Source organism: Parus major, chromosome 12 (genome assembly GCF_001522545.3).
Source record: "Parus major isolate Abel chromosome 12, Parus_major1.1, whole genome shotgun sequence".
NCBI classification, from domain to species: Eukaryota; Metazoa; Chordata; class Aves; order Passeriformes; family Paridae; genus Parus; species Parus major.
In genome coordinates this window covers 6,672,647-6,695,278 of record NC_031781.1, presented here as the reverse complement: position 1 = coordinate 6,695,278, position 22,632 = coordinate 6,672,647, and the positions used below count along the sequence as shown (strand labels likewise).

Sequence of the window (22,632 nt, the reverse complement as noted above, 5' to 3'; positions counted from 1 at the left end):
AGAGTCTCCTTTGGGAACTCGTAGAAGTTCTTATCAGTGATCCAAAAGCATCTAATGGAAAAAGAAATTCCTGCAACATAGTTTCATCTTTACTGTACTGATTACTACATACTTCAGTTCAGCAGCAGCTAAAGAGAGCTCTTTTCAAGAGACTAGAATCATCTCCCACTTAAAATTTGAGTTACATTAAACAATTAAAGCAAGGGAAAGAATGCATGGAGGTGTGTACCAAAATCTGTGTACCAAAAACTGCCAAAATCCCACAGTTTTAGCTCCTGGAGTTTGGAAGACTTTGAAGTTAACAATTTTACAGAGGCATGCTCTCACATATGACTGTACCCCTTAGTTGCTATCCAGCTTCCCTGCTTTATTGCAGCTGCCTTTCTTGATCACTTAACTGAAAGATTCTGCATAACAGAGAAATCTCAGAAGAAATAAATATGCAGTCTGCCCCTTCTTAGCATCTAGGAGAGCTGAAGGCTACCATAACTGCTGGACCAGCCAGAAGAAGAGTTTGAATGGAATCATCTGTATTCACTTAGAGGACAGTGCCTCTTTTCATATCTTGGCTGGTTATTTATTAAAACCGATGCAACACTGAAGACAGGTAACAATTCAGCCCAGAGGAGGCCCTGATAATGAAGGTTGCTCCCCAGAAGAGTTTCCATTTCTCCTTACTGAAGTGCTCCTACTAGCAAACGTAGCATCATAATAATGAAAAACATGCCTGAACACAATCCCAAACCTCTTCTGATGAATAATTATAAAGACTCCATCAATGTGCACCTCATAAAGAGACTTTAGTCAATCCCACCGGAAAATTAGTGTGGTGCTATTGTTAACATCATCTCCTACAGGGCTGGGGAAAAAACAGCTTCGTGAATCAGGGTTGAAATACTGTCCCTTTCCTGCCTTCAAGACTTTCACAGGAAACTTTTTAGAAAATGAAGAGCAAGGAGAGCTTTCCAAACAAAACAAGCAAACTCATTTTGGCACTATGTAATTTCAATTGAACTTGTTTTCTGCTGTTTAAGTGCAATGTCTTATTTTCTCCTAGATACTTCCATGCTTACTTGATGGACTAATTCATCATTCATCAGGTAATGAAGACAGTAACAGTTGATTATGTTCTGATGCCTATTGTTGACTAATTTCAGTCCAAACATGTTTTCCTCCTACTTTCACCATCTTTCAACACTAAGAATGTTATTGATATTTTGTATATACATGTTAACTCAGTAATCTGGTAATAGAAATTTGTTTTCAAGAAAACTATAAATCAGTCAATTAAGATACAAAATTAGACTAAAATCTTGGGACAAGAAAATAAAGGAAGAGATAGTTGTTGTGTCCACCACACGTTTCAATTTGAGAAAATTGGATATTCTGTAGTTTATTTCATCACTACTGGCTTCATTCTTCACAATAAACCACCAGAGAATGTGAATAATTTTATGGTGGCATGATACAGAATGTTTCTATTTACTAACACATAAACTAGAAAGATATTTATAATACTGTGATACATTTTAATGAGAAATACTGCATGCAATAGTATACTTAGCAACAGTGTTCTGAGCCAGCATTATGTGTAGGCAATATGTAATGTGTTACCATTGCCAATAATGTACAGAAATTATATTTAAATATCTGGAGATAAGCTGATTTACCTTAAATCATTACTGCAATCTGTCCGAGACCTGCTGGCTTTAACGTCTACCAAAGAAATGACTCAGAAGTGTTACAATGAAATGCTTGAATCAAAATGAGAAACTTGTGGCAGTGTAACATCTGAAAGGCACAGCTGACACAGCCTTGAAGGATGTTGTAAGTTCCACGTGCATATTCTGCTTACTTGTGGAACCAAAGCAGATAAATTATCACAGCTGCTACACTTTCTCAAAGGGCACCTTTCTTACCATCCCTTCCATTATACAAGAAATACCACTAGAATTCAGAATCTCAGCAGCACAGAACAGGAAACATTGGGGGCTAGTAGTAGTATCCAAAAAGTAACTCTTAAATTGGAGGTGTAGCAGAGGGGGTAAAATGAGATTCGTATAGGGATCGAATTTGTTGTTGGCATTCTGTTTAACATCTTCTACTACTTTGAAATTCAAAGTTTTTTTGCCAAAATAAATATTACAATAAACCTACAAAGCACTATTGAATACAGTTCTTAAAAGGAAGCTGCTAACAGAAAATATTCCATCAAAAATAGTATCTGTTCCTGAATAAATAGTATCTATCCAGTACACACTAAATGAGACTAGAAATGCTTCACAGGCAGGAAAAAAAAGCCCAACAACATTCTGGTAACCCAGATCACTACCTGGTAAATACTGGGTCAGATTCAATCTGATGTAATACTCCAGTGTGACACAGTGTACATGACAGCACCTCAGATCATCTTTCCAAGGAATCGAAAATCGTGTCATGATGTGCTCTGATTCAAAACATTATTTCTGAACAACACTTTTGTAGCAATCACTGCATTCTTATGTTTTGTTTCCTGACAGTAAAGAAAAATATCTACTACAATGATAAAAAAAATAAAATAGCTTGTTAAAGGAAGTACTGGAAAAAGTAACAAAAAAAAATTGCAGGTGAGTTGGAGACTGCTCCATATCAGAAGGTTTTCCTATAGAAAAGATGTTAGAATATTTGTCTCTGCTGAAGCATCTTTAGAATCAAAATGATAGCAGCTAAGCACAATGACAAGATTATGTTCTCTCAAAACATTGAAACAAAGTATGGTATGAATTACTAAGTGTGTTGTGAGCTGTCTCATCTAAAACAAATGAGCACAAAGGCCCTACACCTCTGGCCTGAACTTCTTGAGCTGAGGATTACTGGATCCAGTACTGGGCATTTATTTTGTTCCTCTACTGGCCATCATTAGAGCCAAGATTGAGGGGTTAATCCTACAGGATCAATGCAGCTGCCATAATTTGCTGTTCTTACATTAAGGAAAATCTTGATAAAACAAGAGTTGTTTCTAGCATGACCAAGTTAATTTTGGGGCACAGGTAATTCTTGACGTTTATCTTCCAAATAATTACAGTGCTTAAGTTATTGATAAAAATAACCTTCTAGATATTTTCAGAGGTGTCAAATGCTTTTCAAATTTACATAAAAGCCATATATGCCAACTAGAAATCTACAGCTCAGAATGAACACATTGCTCTATTTTAGATATTCATACACACAGAGTATTGTAAAATAGAAAAAAAAACAACTGAGTGCTTTGCTTGTCCCCTTTGGAAGATCTGTGTCTGCCCAAGCTGAAAAGGTCTCCAATCACTATGCACAATTAGGACAGCAGAACACAGGCCAGATTTAGCCCTCCAAACAAAGAATTTCTAAGCATCTCTGATTTTTATTTTTTTCCTGCAATTTATCCAACAACAAAGGCCACTGCAAACCACAGAGCGCATGTTTTACTGCTTATACAAAACCACAGCTAGCAACTCTAAGCTAAAATATCTGCTATTTTTCTTAACTCACACAGAGCATGCTCATATAGATATAGCACCAAATTATCAAGTAATCATCGCCTGTGTCAGTGGAAAATAGAGCAGCATCTAACTATTACTGAAGTTGTGGGAAACCATTCACCAATTTTAACGACTTTCAAAGTGTTATTATTTTCGTCATCAAAATATCACTGCTTATAAAAATCTTTTAGTATGGGAAGAAAAACTGTACTGGGGAAAGCTTTAGAATAAAATGTGCCAGAATCCAACTATTTTAGTAGAGTGAAGATACACACAACACATGGCTAACTTACAAATGAGGGAATCAATTCTCATAAATGTTTATCAACCTAACAGCTACTGTCAGAGTAAATTCCATGATAAAGTCATGACATTTATAAAAAAAATTAATCCGCTTTGATTTTTGCCTCTGATTTTTTGAAAAATTTGCTGAAACATGTACTTATTTATAGGCTTCCAAAGAAGAGTGAATTATTCAATCAATCTGTTTCTGGGAAGCACAGCCTTTTGCCTTCAGCCTTTAGCCTTAGGAAGGAGTTCACTAGATGCAAGAAAAAGTATCCATAATGGAGTTAATATTACATATGGCAACATTAAGTTAGATAAGCTGCTTCTGATTTGAAAATAGGTACAGTAGTTAAACTACAAAGCTAGGTACTTAGAAAGGCATGTTCTGTGTATGATATCTACTCTAGCCTTAGCTTAAAAAACAAAAAAAAATCTACAATCCCTTGAGATTCTACATCCTACTTAGAGTTATAACAATTCTAACATTTAATTAATTACAATCTGAAAGGTGGAAACTTCTCTGCTCCATGGGAGTCAAGTATTTTCATGGGATCATAAGACCACAGCAGTTTATCACTCATTAGCTAAGTCATTATATCTTTAGTGTTCATGGTTAACACCTCTTATCTGCAAGTAAAATGCATTCACTTAAAATATGAGCAGCCGTGAAAAAGTGGCATTAAGATGATTCACCCTGCAATTGGGGTTGCCTCAGAGCATCACCTAGTCATTTCTAATCAAGTCAATACATGAAGAGAAATAAATATAAATTGATCTTTGCATAAGACACAATTTTAGGATAAATTCAGTTTAGTCTTCTAGATAGAATGATAATGATAAGTCTTTTTAACTTCCTTTTCTAAGTCAAAATAAAGGCCTCTAATCACCCCTTTATAATTGTCAGAGAAATAAATATTCCACCACAAACTTAAATCTGCAGAGTAACGTTCAAATCCAAGGATTGAACTTCAAGGGTTTTCTTTCATTCCAGTAGGACTTTAATAAGCACTATTAATGACTGAAGTCACAGCAAGTAAAAGCGAGACAGCATTTGCAGTTTTGCAACTCTTTTCTAAAATACAGTCAGAGCTTGATAAGGAACATCCTGAACTGTCTCTGCAAACAGTAAACAATGGACTTGAAACTCTCAGACTTTACTACTCATGGTTACTCCTCCAAAGTTTTAGAGGAGAAAGGACAGGATGTGCTGTTATACCCCAAGATTTCCCTCTCTTCACACACTGCAAGGGGGTTCCAAAATGTGCAGTACAGGAATAGCTGATGTTCCAGGGTCCCCCAGCTCAGTGCTGACCTCGAGCTGGAGTGTTTGGCACTCTGAATGCTGCCTGTCAGCTGAGGAAATGCCTCCTTCAGACAAATGTGAGCCCACGTATCTGCCCTTGCCCAAGAAACCAAAGTATCTCTATTATTAGCGACCTCTCCAATAGTTTAGCAAGGAGCAGGCAGCAGCATTCTACTCTGTAATTACACAGACTAAGTGTGCACACAGTGACTATCAAGAGACACCCAAATCCTTTAAGTTCATTGATAGCTGATGAGGTTACCTTTCAGTTCATATCACTCTAGATCTAGTTCTCAGAAGAACAGATAAGCTTCCCGCTATTTAACAAGGTTAAAAAGTATATTGTGATATTAAAACATCAACTTAGGGTGTCCACTACCAGCTTTCTTGCTATGAAAAATGAGAAAAAATGGAAGCAGGAAATTAATAAACAAGTCAGCAGAAAACAGCCTGAGTACCTGGACCTCTGGCACTTTAATTTGTCCTTCACACTTGCCAGGGACTTACTCTGAGATTAATGACTAATAATAGGACAGGCCATATATCTCAAACACAAACTTTTCAAAATCCCACATGGGAAACAAGAGTCTGATAACAAAATACTTTTGTGCTTTGTGGGATAAAATGGACACATTCACTTGCATTTTAATAGTTTGAAGATTTAAGATTTCTGTGGGTTTACACTTTTTCTTCCACATTCTGCAAAAATGTTGTTTACATAGGTGGTTGAAAAATTTCATAATCTCTGCTACAGAATAAATCTTCTTCACATGACAAATACCGATATCACAAAAAAAATAAAATTCTGAACTCCAAAGATCTCAAATCCAAAGATTGAATTCCCTACAGATAAACCTCGTTCTTTACTAGAAGTTAAATTTTTGACTAAGAGCATTAGAAGTTTTGTACTTCTGTAAAAGCAAATTCAGTGCCATTTCAGTATTTCATGGTTGTGAAATACAACAGTGAAGTATTTCATGGTTTTAGTAGTATTTTACAAGATTATATATCAAAGAATATAACATTACTATTTATTGTCCATCCCTGGAAGTGTTTAAGGACAGGATGGAGCTCTGAGCAACCTGATCTACTACAAGGGGCACTGCGACTGAACCATCTTTAAGGTCCCTTCCAACAGGAGCCAAGATTGTGACTCTATCTTCTTATTGCTGAGTGATGAAATGCAGAATTTAAACTAATATTGCTGATGAGAGAATCTTGCAATTCAAAAACAGTGGTACCATTCCCACCAGTTGGACAGCTCCCATTATTTGTGAACACTCAAAAAGATATCCCCCTTTCTTTTACCATGTGCAATTCCTGCTGCATGGGGTGTGGCCTGCATTGGTTTCACTGACAGATCCCTTTCAAGCAATCACTGAACTTCCCAACTAATTGAGAGTGCTTTTGCCACCAATATAACAAATAGAGGTTTAACATTAGCATTTCCAGATACACATGAAACACCGTATGGAAGCTTACTGTATCTTCTGAGACATCTAACATTAACTCCCCCAAATTTCCTGTCCTACTGCTGTTTACCTAAATGTCACTGCTTTTGCTGTATCACTATGGGAACAGTGGCTGTTCCTTCTGTTCCCATATTGCCACTACCAATCACTTTTTCTTCGCCAAAATTTGCTGCCAAAACACTGTGCGTACTCAAATTTAAAATATAGCCTCTAAAAACAAAATTCTCCAGAAAGCATTCACCAGAACATCAGCCAAACCATTTCCAGATAAAGACAAAGTAACTGTTTTAAGAGAACTCCCTAGATATCGTTCCACTGTCTATACAAACCTTATTTACCATATCTGAATCCTTCACAGCCTCAAGCTTAATTTTCCTTTTGACAACCTTTTAAAGCAGAAAGCTATTTTATGGGCAGGAAACTAAAATTCTAGTAAGATAAATATCTTAAGAATACCAAGAAGTTCAAGGCAAACTAAAACACTTAGTGCTCATCCCTGAAGTTCTTGGCTAAAGTCTTACCTATGTTCTCTTACCCTTTCCCTTATGGTACCGAACTGACTTTCTTAGCCCACATAGTTCAGTACTTCTTTTAAAGAAGTTCTGTAAGCATGAAAATTAATAAAGCCTGATCCCTCCAGCCTGACATTGTTTGAGCTTCAAGATAACAACTGGCCTGCATGTAGGGGAAAGAGGCAACACAAAGTTCCTCTCTCTATTCTCAAAAATCATGTAAAAATAACTTGGAAATGTTTGTTTCTGCTTTATTTGGTTGAAATCAGATGCTCTCAGATGCTGAAGCTAAATCAGCATCCCATGCATTTTTCATCCATACTGATACACACTCTCAGCCGTGCAGTGCTTAGGGAAAAGATGTGGGAAGCAGTCAATAGTCCTTACTATAAGAGACAGGGCCCTTTACAAAAGTCACAAGTCTAAGCCATGCTGACAGGCCAGGTCTGTGCATGCTCAGTCTACCTGGGCTCAATCTGCATTAACTCTGGGTGTTAAGATTGCAAAGCCTCCAGCAAGTTTCCGAGTTCAGGGTAAGACCTTCTTATGGCATTAGGAATGCAGACAGCACACATGCCTGGTTTAAGGTGGGTTTGCACTGACACCCCCCTGACCACACAAACACACAACTGCAGCACTGGCCAGCAAAATGACATGGCTTTTGCCAAAAACATGTTTTAATGACTTTTATTTAAGTGAGATTGTTTAATTATACTTAAAAAAAAATGTAGAACATTTTAAGTACCATTCAACTTGGTACTAGAATGGAGAAAAGCTGGTTTACACTGTGCCTTGAGAATTAGAGCAGCTGAGGCAACTCAACAGGACCAACACAGCCAGTCACAGACTTTGTACCTGGAACTATTCATCTCTAGCTTTCAAACTAGGAACCATCATTTAATACCATGAGACTTGTAGGCACAGTTGAGTTAACATTGTTCCTTTTTATCATTGAATTTTTCATTTAGTTTTTCTGAAGTCAGTCATGTCAAGAGATTTTTGAGACCTTATTTTAATAAACATACAAGAGGTACATAATTTTGTAGGTTACTTTCTTTCAGAGTTTTCCTTTGCTATAGCAAGAAACACATTTGACAAGTTACATGAACTCAGAACTAATAAGTATTCTTGTGATGAAGATAAGCATATAATCACTTAAATATCATTTCATGATGAATAACATTTAGGCCATATATCATTGGTATGTGTTTTAAAGTATTCTGGATGAATACATGAAAAAAATAAGTAATGGCATCATAATAAATCCAACAGAGTGAAAACTGCACTAACAAAATGTCTGATAAACATAATACAGCTTTGGGGTATTTGCTACTCAGTTCCTTGGAAGGACTGCATTTGTCTGATTAGCTGAGCTGCAGAAGATGCTGTCTTGCTGGAGGCTGCTGCACTCTGCAGCCACCGTCAGCAACCCAGAAAAGTATAATTCTCAAACTAATGAACCTTATTAACAAACACTTCTCATGCTCATATTCTTACATGGTAAAGAGATTTCCTTTGTGCTGAGAAAATATAAGCAGCTCCTCTGTGGGCTCCTTTGTGCCACTGGATCTCCCATAACATTTTGCTGAAATGCTGCCTGATAGTTCAGCACAACATACATAAGCTGTCAGGTGTGATTAAATTCAACATATCACCTGGTTTGTATCACATGAGAAAAGGACAACTAAAGCAACTGGGCAAAAGAATCTTTGGGATGCACCATTTCCCTCAATACAGTATTTCATGTCTCTTATTTACTGTAAAAATTGCAACAAAAATAATTTTGAAGACTAAATTCTGAGCTTCTGCTGGTTATTTGTCTACTGTGATCCCTTCACCTTTACCAAGACAGACCATGGTTTGTATTATGTGATTTACCACACTAACAAAGAGCAAGACTCAAATCCTTAATAATGGCATCACCCAAAGGCAGAAGTCTACAAGACTGCAAACTGGTAACAGCTCTCTACCCCCCTTGAATAATGAACAGTGTGAAAAAAAATCATAACAGCAACAGACTTAGACACTGCCCAAACTTCATGCCTCTAAACCAAAAACGTACTGACACAATACCCATTAATATTAAAGAATGGGGAGGGGGGAAAAATCTTCATTCACAACATTGATGCAAATCAATCTGCCTATCATATCAAAGTTTAATCAATCCCTATAAACACTGAAAAGTCAAATTATGTGTCATGGGCAGCTGTGCTGACTTCATTGAAAATTTCTGAATTTTGAGCATACATTTCAAATCTTTAAATAAAGATTGTTTCAAATGCTGAAGTCAAGCATCTACATTTCTGAGAAATACCACATTGTTCAATCAAGGTATTCTTCAAAAAAAAAATTGAACTCTAAAAGCCCTTTTCTTCATAAAAATAACCATGAAAAAAATCACAAACAATTGTAAGCGGCCAATTGGTTTTACCAAGTGAATTTTATACAAGCAGGAACAACACTCAGCCTCAATCTCTTCTGAGGCAGGCAGTGGGGGGGAAATATGATGATATTCAATTTGCAATTCATTAAATGAAAATGTTATCACAAATGATTACACAATGACAAAAAAAAAGTCATTTCCATCCTAATTAATATTCTGCCACTATCACTATATATTCATTTAACCTTTCTTCATGGCCCTATTCTTCCAGATGGCCCTGCAAAAGAAAGGTTTTGGTGCATGACAGAAGGATAAACAAATCTGAGTTCTTGCAAAATGAATGGTAAACCAAATCACACAATCAATTAACCATGACCAAAAACATTTTGTCATTAAAGCTCATCAGATTAGAAACTGCATTTCAGTTGATTTAACAGCTACACAAATCTTTTGAAGTACTCAGGGACCAGCTTTCTACAAGCACCCAGAACTGCTCAAATTAAGCAAGCCAGCCTTGACCAGCACTTTCAAAACCATGGATCCAAACTCTTGGATATTTCAACACTCAGCACTCACACACAAACCACAATAAAAACAAACAATTCTCAAAACCTAATACACATCTGATCTGAACATCTTTTTAAAAGAAAGTAAACACCCATACTTTGTATAATCTAGAGTTTTAAAACTGGCTTTATAGAAAAAAGTCCAAGCAATATTTATGGCAATCTGTGCTTGGTGTGGCATTGTTTCCATGGCAACATAGAAAGCGTTTCAATTCTATGGTGTTCAATTTTTGAGTAAAACTTTCAGAAACAACTTCCAGGGTTTCCTTTAGCATAGAAGCTATTGTTGATGAATAAAAAATAATTAGTATTTTTTTAGATTTACATACTTAATATTGGAGTAAACAAGTAATTCACATGCTTTACATAAAGTCAGTTTTATCACCAGGATTTTTCACGGGTTTTTTCAGAGTATTTCAAAATCTACTTTCACTCTATCCCAACAGTTTGCAGATAAAGTACAAATTTCTCCCGCTCATCTTAAATGCTCAATTTATAGCTCAATTATCGCTATTTTAATACCAAATCTAACTACTTTCCCCACTGACCACTCAACTGATACAGTAACTAATATGATTGTTCTATGTTTATAGATGAACAGATTTACTTTTATTACACTTTTACTTATACAGTCTATACTTAAATATTTCCCAGGCATATCTTCTTCATCAAGCAGGCAGTGAGGGAAAAGGAGAGTGGAGAATCAACTGTTCTCCACAGCATAAAGAAACAAAAAAAAAAAACCCCAGTCTTCTCTAGCAGTGCAGCACTATTCTGTTTGGGAGACTGACTTTAGGCTATAATAGAAAAAGAACTCTTTCTGGTGTATGCTCTCTCTCCCCAGGCAGTTTGCCAGTAGTGCACTACCAGAAAATCTCTTTAAGGAGAGACAAGCCCTTAGTAGGAATTCCCCACAGGAACAAGCTTGCAACTTTGAACATGAAAAAAATATTTCAAATGGGAATGATTAAGTACGTCTTTTTGTAAGGCCTTCTGGTGTGGACAACTGAGAAGCTCTCTCTTGCATTTAAAAAACAAAACAAAAAGTTTTGTAGTGTCATTGACTGAAATCTCTAACACCAAACTGCAGATCTTCACATCCCCTTATACTCCAAATAGACATTTTAGGATCCAGCTCCTTCAGCATGGGTTAAGTTGTACTGGGACACACAAAACAAATTAAAGAGGAGCAAGGACTTGACTGTGTGATTCCCAAACCTCTACAAACCCAAACAACCTTTCTCTACCACTTGGAAATTGCCCATCATCCTTGTCAACCTTCCTTTGGGAACGCCCCTCTTCCTAAACCACAGAGTGAAATAAAGTTTCTGTTTCATTCACAAATAGAGAGGGACTTGACACATACAGTCATGTTCACCAGAAAAAATCAAGAGCTATGTCATGTAACTGGGGCAGCACAGACAGTATAGGCCCAGGAACTTACTGCAGGATAAAGTGAGACTAAAACACTAACTCAGAATTTTCATCTGTTTTGCAGAGGTATGCATTAAAACACAAAGGAAAAAGGAAAAACTTTTCTAAATTCAAAATCTGCATTGAAAAATCAAAGTAATCCGTAATAATTAGCTAATGTGCATTACTGAAGTTTTGGGCCAACAGTAATATTAAAAAATTTAAATAGGAAGGTAGGAATGAGTACTAAATTACAGTATTTTTTAATAATCTCCTTGCAGAAATGTCATCTGTTAAAGATTATGTACTGATGCATTCTATCTCACCTAATAACCATCAAATAATTTTATTATAAATTTTCAGAAAGATAAGGCATGATGTTCTTATAGTTAAATAGTTATTTCATGGGTTTTTGAACAAGAAAATACATGTCAGGTTGTCAATGTCCCTGAAAAGCAACAAAAAAAATTATCAAAACTATCCCTCAGAACATTTGCATATAGACAGAAAAACTGACCCAAGTCTCCTCATTTCAGTGAGGGGATTTTTTTCCAAATCTGAGCTAATGACTTGCTCACAGTCTCACTTTCTCCCCTCCCATTCTTACACAGTCATGTCAACACATTTCACTGACTTGAATCAATGCACAATGTAAAATTCCTGTGGTATATCACTTACAATTAGATCCTATATTTTTGAATCTTTTCCAGATTAAACTTAGTGGATTTTCCTCTTACAAGAAATTCATCTGGTATCTTTAGTATGGGTAGCTTGGCTATGTATACACAAGTCATTATATGGTCCCCACAATGTTCTCCCAAGCAAAGTGAAGTATTTTCAGTAGAGTTCAAATTATCTTGCATCTTTCCTGAAAAGTTTACTTGGGTGACTTTTATGCCAGCTAGCACAGGCATTAGCAGAGAGCATTAGCTAAGACTCCAAAGATAGAAAAATATCAGTAACACAGTATCAAAAAGTTATTTAGATTGGAAGATTTTCTAAGTGAGTGGAAAGAGAGCCAGGCCTTAAAGACTCTTGAGCAGAAAAAGTAAACACCGAAAAGACAGTAGATAAACACAGGAACCTTTCTAATATACAGCACTGAACACCTAGCAATTAAACAACCTTTAGAATTATTTACTAAATGAGATTTAAATTTATAGACTCCTACAATCTTTTCAGATAATCTCCACATAGAGGACAACTGGGTGCAAGGTAAAAACCAACAACCTTTTCAATGGATGGATTAATTAGTCATGTGGCCTCAGAACTGAATGAGTCATCGAGTTGCTAATGAGATAAGGACAGGAAGCCTGACACCTCTAAGTCAAGAGTTCAACCGGTTCTTCTCAGAGTACTCTCCTGCTGTGCCCTAGATTGAAGGCACAACACTGGCTTTCCTCCTGCTGAAGGGACTCAAAGAGCCACGTAAAGCTACTTACAGAGGAAATCTTGGCCTGAAAGTAGGACACAAACATTACCTTTCTGTAGCAGTGTCCCCCACTACGGCTCTCCCAGTCCCAGCCTGGGATAAAGAGGCATCCAGGACCATCAGCACCTGCCCTGCAAGCACAGCCTGGAGTGCCTCTAGCACAGAGCCTCGCTCAGAGGCTTCCCCACAGACAGTGCTACACTGAGAATCCTGTTATCAGGGGCACAAAGACTTCAATTAACATTAGGGCCATTTGTGCACTAGAGGCAAATTCTACTCTTGGGGCCTTGCCAATTTGCTGTAATTTATACAGCTGGGTGTCCCACCCCCTGGCTCTGCTGTCCATCTCAAGTAGAACACTGTCACCACACAAACCTTGGGGGTCTAGTCACAAGAGATGCCGTGCAACCAAAGGTTCAGCTCAAACTTCAGGGGTGTCCTTTTCAGCAGCTCTGGATGGATACTTTCTTATTGTTCATATTTACTTATTAAAAAGCAGGAAAGAAAAAGAATAACCAACAATGTCTTGACCATGGCCAAAATCCAGACTTGTATTGTGTTGGTCTGCCTGTGCACGATAAGAAGCCCGGTGCAAGTCAGGGCAATAGGAAAGGCAGCAGGAGGCAAAGCACAGAACAGAATATGGGACAGCAGGGTGGTACCTTGAGGTGGGAGAAGGAAATAGAGAAAAGCACACTGCACAAGAGGACAAACAGAAGAGAAAACACAGAGGGAAGCCAGAGGGTAGAGGCAAAAGATACCAAGAAAGAAATGAGTGGGAAGTTAAAGACAAAAGACATGGAGGGAAATAACATACCAAAGACGAGGAAAAGAAAGGAAAAGACAGAAACAGATACAAGATTTATATACAGGAAACCCTTTCTGCTAGAAACTGTTTCTTCTCAAGCTCAGACAAGAAATTCTTCCGAAACAGAAGAGCTCAATTAAGCATGGAAAGTTCAGATCACCCAAAATTTCTGAAGGCAGATGAGGGAAACCACCTTAAAATACAAAGCAGGATTTCATCCCGAGGTACATTGCCCCTGCTCTGCTCTAACAGACAGCTTCTCAGTTCAATAATAGTTTCCCCATCTACTTGGAGGAGAACAGGGCCCACTTATGTCAGTACATGCAATGATTAGGGACTAATTATTAAAGAAGTAGAATTCAGGCTTAAGTTCATCACTCTACCGCAGTCTATGCACAACCTCCTTGTGTTGAAGTTGCCACTGCAAACTTTCCAAGTCATAAAGGATGAACACTTAGACTGCCCAGATTCTCATATGTACCTTCTTATGAGCCCAACCAAAAATGGAAAAGTTTACTTTTCTAATTCCCATTTACCCGTGTTCCCCTGGTTTGTGCTCAGACCATTGCTTCCTCTTTCTGAGGCCAATTACAAATTATGTCTATTTTGTATTCACAGAAAAACCCCACGTGTATAAACACTTCATTTTTCTGTTTACAAATTTTAAAAAAAAATGAGCCAGTTCAGCTAGCTGATGGAAAGCAATTCCTCTATTCAATTCAATGTGGCAACACTGAATCAAGCTAGATAGAATATCCATATGCAAACCAAAATTTATGAAACTGAACGTGAACTAAAGCCAGAGTGGGGCAGTCTCCCAGCAAGACCAGAGTGCAGGGCTCAGGTCAGGCATCCATGTCTGCATGCAGGGAGCCAAAACCCTGCCAAATCTATAGGGTTCAACGATGATTAAGATTTGGTCTGTTCAAAAACCAGATGAAAGGTCTGAACATTCTGAGCAGAATAATCCCTAGTCCCACTGTAAGTCCTCTCTCCAACACTTATTGACACAAGCACCTCAAGCAGCAGGAAACACAGGATCCAGCAGGTTTCCAAGCAAACCTAAGATTTTTAATTCAGCTCTTCTACTACATTCCCTCACAGTGCACTTAAATCCACACTAACCAAGGAAAATTGTCAGTGAAATACCAGAGGAGAGACATGAGCCCAGACCCCTGGTTAACATATTTCATGATGGAAAACCTCTGCCATAGGAAAAGCCAACGCTGCTCATTCCAGAGCTATTTATTTTATTCGATTGAACACACAGGATGTGTGATCACTTATTGAGTTTTAATCTGTCCCAGCAGCTCAAAGTACACTGCCAGTATAAATTCTGGTCTTTGAGAAAACTTAGTGGAATGAAACAACTTCAGGATAAACAGGATGCAAATTTAAATGAGAACTTGAGATCATTTAAATGTCCAAGTCAATTTCATATGCATATAATTGGAGGGGTTCAAGAACCCTTCTACTTAAAATAGATAGGGATTAAGAATCCCTTACTAAGAGAAAAAAAAAAAAAAGACTCAAATCATTATTCCTTAGATTAGCCTGGCCACACTAGATAAAAAAAAAAAAATCATCAGGGATGAAAATGTCCATTGTCTTTCTAAATTCTAGCACACTGTAGAACTGAAATTGGGTCACAAACACCAGACAATAACCTAACAAAACTAATGCTAGAAACATTTTTCAAAATTATTAGCCTCTGACACAAGTAACTAGCCTCTGACACAAGTAACTAATTTACCCTTTTCATGTAATGCTTTCTGAAATTAGTTATTAGCAGATCTCAGGGTGGATTGACAGCTATGGAGATTTGTGCCCTGAATTTCTCAGGGGGGAAAAAAAAAACTCTGTTGGTTGGCTGGATACAAAGCTGCATAACTCTTTCTTTACACTGACCTGAATTATTCTGCCTTTCATCAGCAATTTTTGTCCACATTTACTTAATTGCAATTAAAAAAATTAATAAATGTGTCATCTGCACAAAATAATCATTTTTAGAAAAATAAATATATATGCACTACAAATTATACAAACATGTTCATAAAACAGAAGACCTCATATCAACCCTAATTTTCCAGGTAAATGAATCTAAAATTACCTACTTCTTGGTGTCCAATTCTTTATTTCATGAACTTCCTTTCCCATTCAGAGTCACATGCAGATTATGAGTGTGCAAGACCACTTAACTCCACTATTTCAAGATGGAGTTTAATAAAAACAACAAAATCATTGCAATGTAATTCAATATTGCCCATGAGTGATACCTTTTGTAAGTTTTAGAGAATTAAAAAAAAATTATTTTCCATTTTATCTTTTCAAGAACTACCCTAGTATACTATTCTCAGCCAAAGAAATACATCTCCACACACCACTTACTGCAATACCATCCTTTTTTTAAAAGATCATTTACACCAGCAGTAACAGCTTTGAAAATTCACCTTGATGTTCCTTTTGCTTTAAAATGTATCAATGCAAAATTTCTCACCATCCTCTCGTTAAAAATTAAAATACCCAGTAAAATAAACAGCCAAATAACACCATTAAAAACTGCAAACAGGGTAGACAAGTACACTAGGAAAGGCAGTAAACCTTCAAGTCTGAAATAAGTGTCAGAAACAGTAACAGCTAGTAAATATATGTAGTATATTTATATGTAAATATAAGCAATAGAAACAAAAATTAAAGTTTTTATGCCACAAATAAACGGACACACAGAGCATAATATTAATGCACATTTCTCTCCAAAGAATTTTACTGATAAAAAACCTCATTTGGAACCCAGGTCAAACACTTAATATTGGGAGAAAAAAACAAAACCACGAAGCAATTCCATATACAATTTTATATCACTACATACCAATTTATTTTGCTGAAATTACCTATATTTATTGCAGTCTCAAATACTAACAGTTAATCATGTTAAAAGCATAGTGAACAAATATAAAATAAAAATTCCAGAGTACTTACCAAATTATGATTAGTTGAATTAGAATCATCTTCTGGGAATGGGATGTAAACAGCTAAGGCCACACAATTGGCAAAAATAGACAGTAGTATAAATATGTCAAATGGTCTGGAAAAGCCTTGTTAAGGAATTCATGGCTTATAAGTATCTACAAACTTTTAAGTCTAGTTCTCCTTTTAGCATCAACAATGGTAAAACAAGTCTTTGCTTTAAGGCAATCTTTTGACTGATAACTCTGACAAACATTCCATCACCTTTAGTTATAGCACTATATATACCATATTATTTTCCATCACAATGATCCTTCAACGTCCTCTTCCTTTTTAAAAGAGTGAAAACTATTACTCATGCTGTCACAGAGCACTTTATATTAAATTCCAAAGATGAATATAATTATCCACTCTTAAATCAACATGCAGGTCATCATAATGGGCAAGGAATAATCATGGAGCTACTCCATCCTCATACGTAGGTCTCATTTATACATATTTGTACAAATGTGGAAAATCATTGGAAATATAGTTCAGAGTAGGATATGAGAAAGATTTCCCAGAAAATCACAACTATTCTCATATAGGAGAGCTAGAAAGCTTTACAACTGACACAGGAAAATTCTGAGGCACTTCATGTCTCTGACAGTTGCATTCCTGAATCCTGGCTTTGGCCAGGACAGATGAAAGTTTAGATGAGTTGAGCAGAAAACAGAATATCATGACTGGCTTGGCAGCCACACAAAGAGAGGCTACAGACTTCTACAGTGACAACAGCATGGACTGCAGCTCTGCTTTCATTACTACAGCTGGACAGTAGCAGTGGGAACCCAGAGATACCTTCCGTCTTCCAGAAAAGAATTTTTCTTTTTTTAAAATTCATGCATATGAAGTTCATACTTCCATTCATTATTGATTTTCCTTTCTCACAAGGTATTGTGAGATAAAATATATTTATTTTATTATAAATATTATTTCTCACAAGACTATTCTCAATGACCATGAACATGGAGGTACCAAGATGAACTTATCTGTGGAAGTTTAGAAAAGAAGTACTTTGGATCTCAGCTACAATTTTTGGCATCCTTTCCTGTATTTGATGCACAACTTCCGGATAAGTTTCCATAAGAGTCCTATAAATGACTGGGGTAAGAGTACTAAATATATTCAAAAGCATATTTTTGCCAGTTTAAAAAGTTCCCTGGGAAAAACAAACAAAGCCCATATGTCCTATAAGATGTGTTCAATTTCATTTGCTAGCCTATTAGAAGCTTGTCACCTTGAGGGCCACATTTATGGCTACAAAGTAGATCAAAATCAACAGCTGCTACATTGTGTACAAAATAAAGTTCGAACAGCATTTTCCAGACTGGAGTGAGCAATTGATACCATGACTGGACTGACAACCTTGTTTTATGATGTGGTGCTGCTGGGACAAATTCTCGCTGAGTTATTCCACTCCAGATCCATAGTAATTTCATTTACCTGACCTTAGCCAAGGAGAGGCAAATTTACTGAAATTAGTTGGACTTCTACCAGTTCAAATGAAAGAAGAAGCCATTTCGCTATCTTTAATTTGCAATTGAATTTTGTACAAAGAACCGAGAAACACCAGCCCTATAAATGAGTAACAGCTCTTATTGCCAGGTTGGCTGTTCTGTTTATAGTAACAAATTGAGTTTTACTTCAGTAATCTACTGTCTTGAACAGCTGTTTCCCATTACAGGGATGTTGCCATGGCTAATAGGCTAACATTTTTCTCCTTGTACCTCAGCAAAACTATTTTCTATTTCAAACTTTTTCTTGGTGATTAAATAATACACCAAACCAACATGCTATCTGTTCTGCCAGGGAAATGCACATGTTTCCACATCGTAACCACTGAACTAAAGGAAAAGCCATCCTTCCCATCACACAGGTCATCATGAACACAAGGCAGCATCTCTGATCTCCCATCTACATGCTTCCAAATATGATTGGTGGTAGACATAAGTTGCACAAGCTCAGAAGATTATTATATTTCAGACACCTGTGGGTACTTAGAGCATTTCCTTGGCTTAAGTAAAAGCCTTCCCTACTTTTAGTACCAGGAAAAACAATCTTTTTAAAAAGATTTCTACACCTGACCCATTTGCCCTAATGCAAATACCCCAAATTGCAATTTCAAAGATACAGGTTTGACATCTTTGGCCATCTCCACAACACTGGATGGCTAAATACATTCCCACCCATCCTTCCTTATCCGGAAAGGAAAAAAAATGCAATGCAGAGATTTGCTGGAATATAATCTTAGCTTGAAAATGTTCCCCCAACTTCTCCCAAAAAAAGCAACAGCTATGAGCTCTCCTCTGACTTTGAGCTACCTACTTCAGTAAATTATATTCTGTGTCAACATGACACAAGAGACTATCTTTAACAGCAACTGAAGCCAAATTAACTCCCATTGACTTTAATGACAGTTACCCACATGTATTAGTGATGTAACATGTAAGTTGTGATGCTCTAAGAGATCCTGTAAAACAATCCCCTTTATACAATCAAAAATGTAAGAAAATCATTTAAAAAGCAAACTGCAACAAAGGATACTTCCATTCTACTAGACTAATGCAGGCTCTTCGTATTGGATTGTTGAGGGATAAACAGAAAAGGGCACGGGGTGGCCGACTATTGGACGTATTACCCTGTTTTTTGCTCTTGGCATATTGCTGGCGTTTTCTTTGGGACAGAGATCCTACAGGCTGGGCTGTGGTGGTACTCATGTTTTGGGCAGCCTTTGCTTGTCTAGCAGCATCGATTGCAGCTTGCCAAGATAGAACAGTTTGCTTGGATGGTGCTGAACTGTTTGACTGAATAGCTGGTCCGTCACCAGGGAGAGGAATCCTGGTGCTACTTGCATAGTTCACCTCTGTGGGACAAAAGAAAAAAAATACTCTGTTATAATTGTTTTACACTAAAAATGGGTCTAATCCAAAAAGATTGTTTTAAGACTTCATGGCTGTGTGAGGTTTACATTAATATACAGATATATGTGCATACACTTGTGCAGTGCTATATGCAATCGAACAGTAGAAAACATGTTCAGGAATCACTTTTACAACTTCAAGATTGATTGATATTGAGACACAAACGCTTCTCATTTTGATTCTTGCATGTACAATGTCTTTTTCTAACTGGATAAAAGCCCTCCTGTCCTCCTGTTATTCAGTAAAACATACCTAACCCCCAAGATCAAGTTTGCCATAGCACCTTAGCATTTACTACTCTCCCAATTTATTTTGGTCAAAAGAATAGTTGCTTAAAATTCTTACACATTGTTCAATTAAGGATAAGCAGCAAGGTAGAGGGGGAAGTCCTGTAAGCAAGTTAAATCTTGCCCTGCTTTGCATTCTCAAAGAAAAATGCGTGGATGCCTCCCACAAGCGAAGATCCAATACTGTCTGCGATAAACACGTTCATAAAGCTCTGCTATCTTTTGCACTAGGAACCACAACCACGGACCCATTGTAAAGGGATAAGCTTTGGTTCTGTAAAAGCACGGTGTTTGGTTTTGCTTCTTCACGAGAATTTAAGAAATAAACTGCACCTTCCAAATAATAATCGAGTGCTCTTTATGCAGATGACAGCAAAGAGGCAAAACACCACCTCCTCGCAAGGATCCTTCCTCGCGAGCTCTTTGACTAGCGCAACAGTCTACTCCTACATGCACCTGTAGGAAGGAGAGGCTCCTGAGTGCGATTCAAAACTTGATGCCTGGGTGGGGAAAAAAATGGAGGAACGGCACAATATACATGCAGGGAATTCGGGCTGGCAAGAAAGATGACTGTGAAACGGATCTACCCGGGCAGGGGAGGAAAAATCGCTCCCCGTCAAGCAGCGGAGAGGCAGGGAAAGCACAGCCCTCCTGCTCCAGACGGGGGGCACAGACCACGGGAGCGCCGCGAACGCGCGTGGATGCGGACGAGGCCGGGGCCGGCCCCCGCTCCGGGGGCGCGGGAGCCCTAAGATGGCTCCCCGGGATGGCGGCGGGGAGTGGGGGGGTCACGGCGGGGCCCCCACGGAGCTGCCGCGGGGAGCGGCACCGGCGCGGCGAGCGCTGGCCAGCGGCGGCGCATCAACAGCTGGGTGACACGGGGGGCAGAGCCGCCGCGGGGACAAAGGTGGCACATCTACCTCCAACATTTTCCCAAAGCATCTCTGCTTCCCCTCCCGCCCCCTCTTTTTTTTTTTTTTTTTTTTTTCTCCCCCAGATATAAAAGCAATGGCACAGCCATCTCCCCCGCCTTCCGCCTGCCCTTCGGGATGCCATGAAACGTGGCTCGGCGCAAATAAACCACCCACCTACCCATCTATCTATATAGCCATCGTCTTTTTAAATGGATGCTTGAAAGGGAAACAAAACCCGGGTGACTGCGCTCCTCGGGGGCAACACTAACTTGCTGCTGATTGAGGGGGGAGGAATCATTTATAAACAACAGCGGGGGCCGTGGCAGCGCCGGAGCCCGTCGGCGGAGCCCCGCGTCTCGCCCCCGTGCGCCCCGCCGGGCAGGGGCCGAGCGATCGCGCCCGCCGCCCTGCCCTCGGCCCCCCGCCCGGCGCGGGGCAGCCCCCGGGAGCCGCAGCTCCGGGCAGCTTCAGCCCCGGTTACTCATGGATGAGGCAAACGCAGCCCCAGCCGCGTCCTCCCGCAGCTGCTATTAATGGCCCCAGGACAAGGGACAGACGCGCATAAATCCGCTCGCATGTTGGTCACACGCCGAGGGCAGCACCTTGTCCCGCCTTCGCCTCATCCCTTGCCCTTCCCGGTCCCTCCTCGAACACAGCCGCTCATTCCTTTCCCACCCCAAACCGAGCCCATCCTCAACCCGTTCCCTAATCCCCCCAATCCCCGACTCCCAAATCCCTCATAAATCCTCCCCCGCCCCCTCCCTCCCCTCAACCCCAAGCACGCCGCTGCCCTTGGTGGGCGCCCCGGCTCTTACCTTCAGGGTGCTGCTCGGGCTGCTGCTGCTGGTGCATTTTTCTCACTTTCTCCAGCGTGTGAGAGGAAAATGAAAAAACAAAAAAGGGCAGAGACGCCCCCCAACCCCACCCCGAGCCAGGTGCGCGCTGCCCCTGCGCTACCCGCTACCCGACCCCCATGGTAGTGACTAGAGACGTGCGAGGGGCTGCCGCTGCTCCTCCTCCTCCTGCCGCTGCTGCTTCGCCGCTGCCAAATCCCTCAGAGTTTGGGCCAACATGACACTCACATCCGGGTGACACGGGATCTCTCCATCCCTAGCAACCCGGCTGCTACTGCCGCCGCCGGTTCCTCGGTCCCCTCCTGCCGCTGCTGCCTGCTCCCCGGTCCCCCTCCTCCCGCCGCCGCCTGCTCCGCCTCGGCCCCCTCCTCCCGCCGCCGCTGCCGCCGCCCGCTCGCTCGCAGTCCCCCTCCTCCCGCCGCCGCGGGCTTTAACTCCCTCGCTGCTGCCACCGCCGGCGCTGCCACCTGCTGCTGCGGCCGGGCGGGGGCGCGGGGCCGCTCCCATCGCCCGGAGCTCCGGCACCGCAAACAGACCCGCGCCCGCCGCCCTAACCCCATCACCGCCGCCCCTGCTCCTGCCCGAGCCTCTGTCCGTCCCCAGACCCCTGCCCAGGGCAGGGACAGCGGCAACGCTCGGGGCACCGACCTCGGCGTCAGCGGCTTTAGAGCCTCCCTCTCCTCGCGCTCCGGGCACCGTGTCCCCGCTCCTAGCGGCTCAAGGCTCTCCGGCCGCTCCGTCCCGGTCCGCACCCTCTGTCCTCACCTCCAGGAAAGCTCCCGAGTTAGCCCAACCCGGAGCTCTCCCCTGACCTGTTGAAATGCCGTCATTCTGACTTCAAGCTAACACTGAGATCTTCGAAGTTTATCCAAATAAATAAACTTACTTTGAAAAAAAAAAATTTTTTGGCGTATCTTCTACTGCAGAACCCTCAAACATTCATTTAGGTTTTGTGTCTCGTTGGTGGTGAAGC

The 22,632-nt window shown here is 39.8% G+C and overlaps 1 protein-coding gene across 21 annotated transcripts in view; it reads right to left on the bottom strand.

The window, feature by feature from the left end:
* Nucleotides 1–22,005, bottom strand: part of CACNA1D (calcium voltage-gated channel subunit alpha1 D) — a 168,374-nt gene extending 146,369 nt beyond the window's left edge. For all 21 annotated transcript variants that reach the window (XM_015640922.1, XM_015640926.1, XM_015640930.1 and 18 more), the window contains exons 1-3: nt 21,621–22,005; nt 19,228–19,546; nt 16,654–16,759 (exon numbers count right to left, since the gene is read on the bottom strand). In XM_015640922.1, the coding sequence (XP_015496408.1) occupies nt 16,654–16,759; nt 19,228–19,546; nt 21,621–21,657 (462 nt within the window). In that variant the 5' untranslated portion in view covers nt 21,658–22,005. The remainder of the gene's footprint in view (nt 1–16,653; nt 16,760–19,227; nt 19,547–21,620) is intronic.
* Between the last annotated feature and the right edge of the window lie 627 nt (nt 22,006–22,632).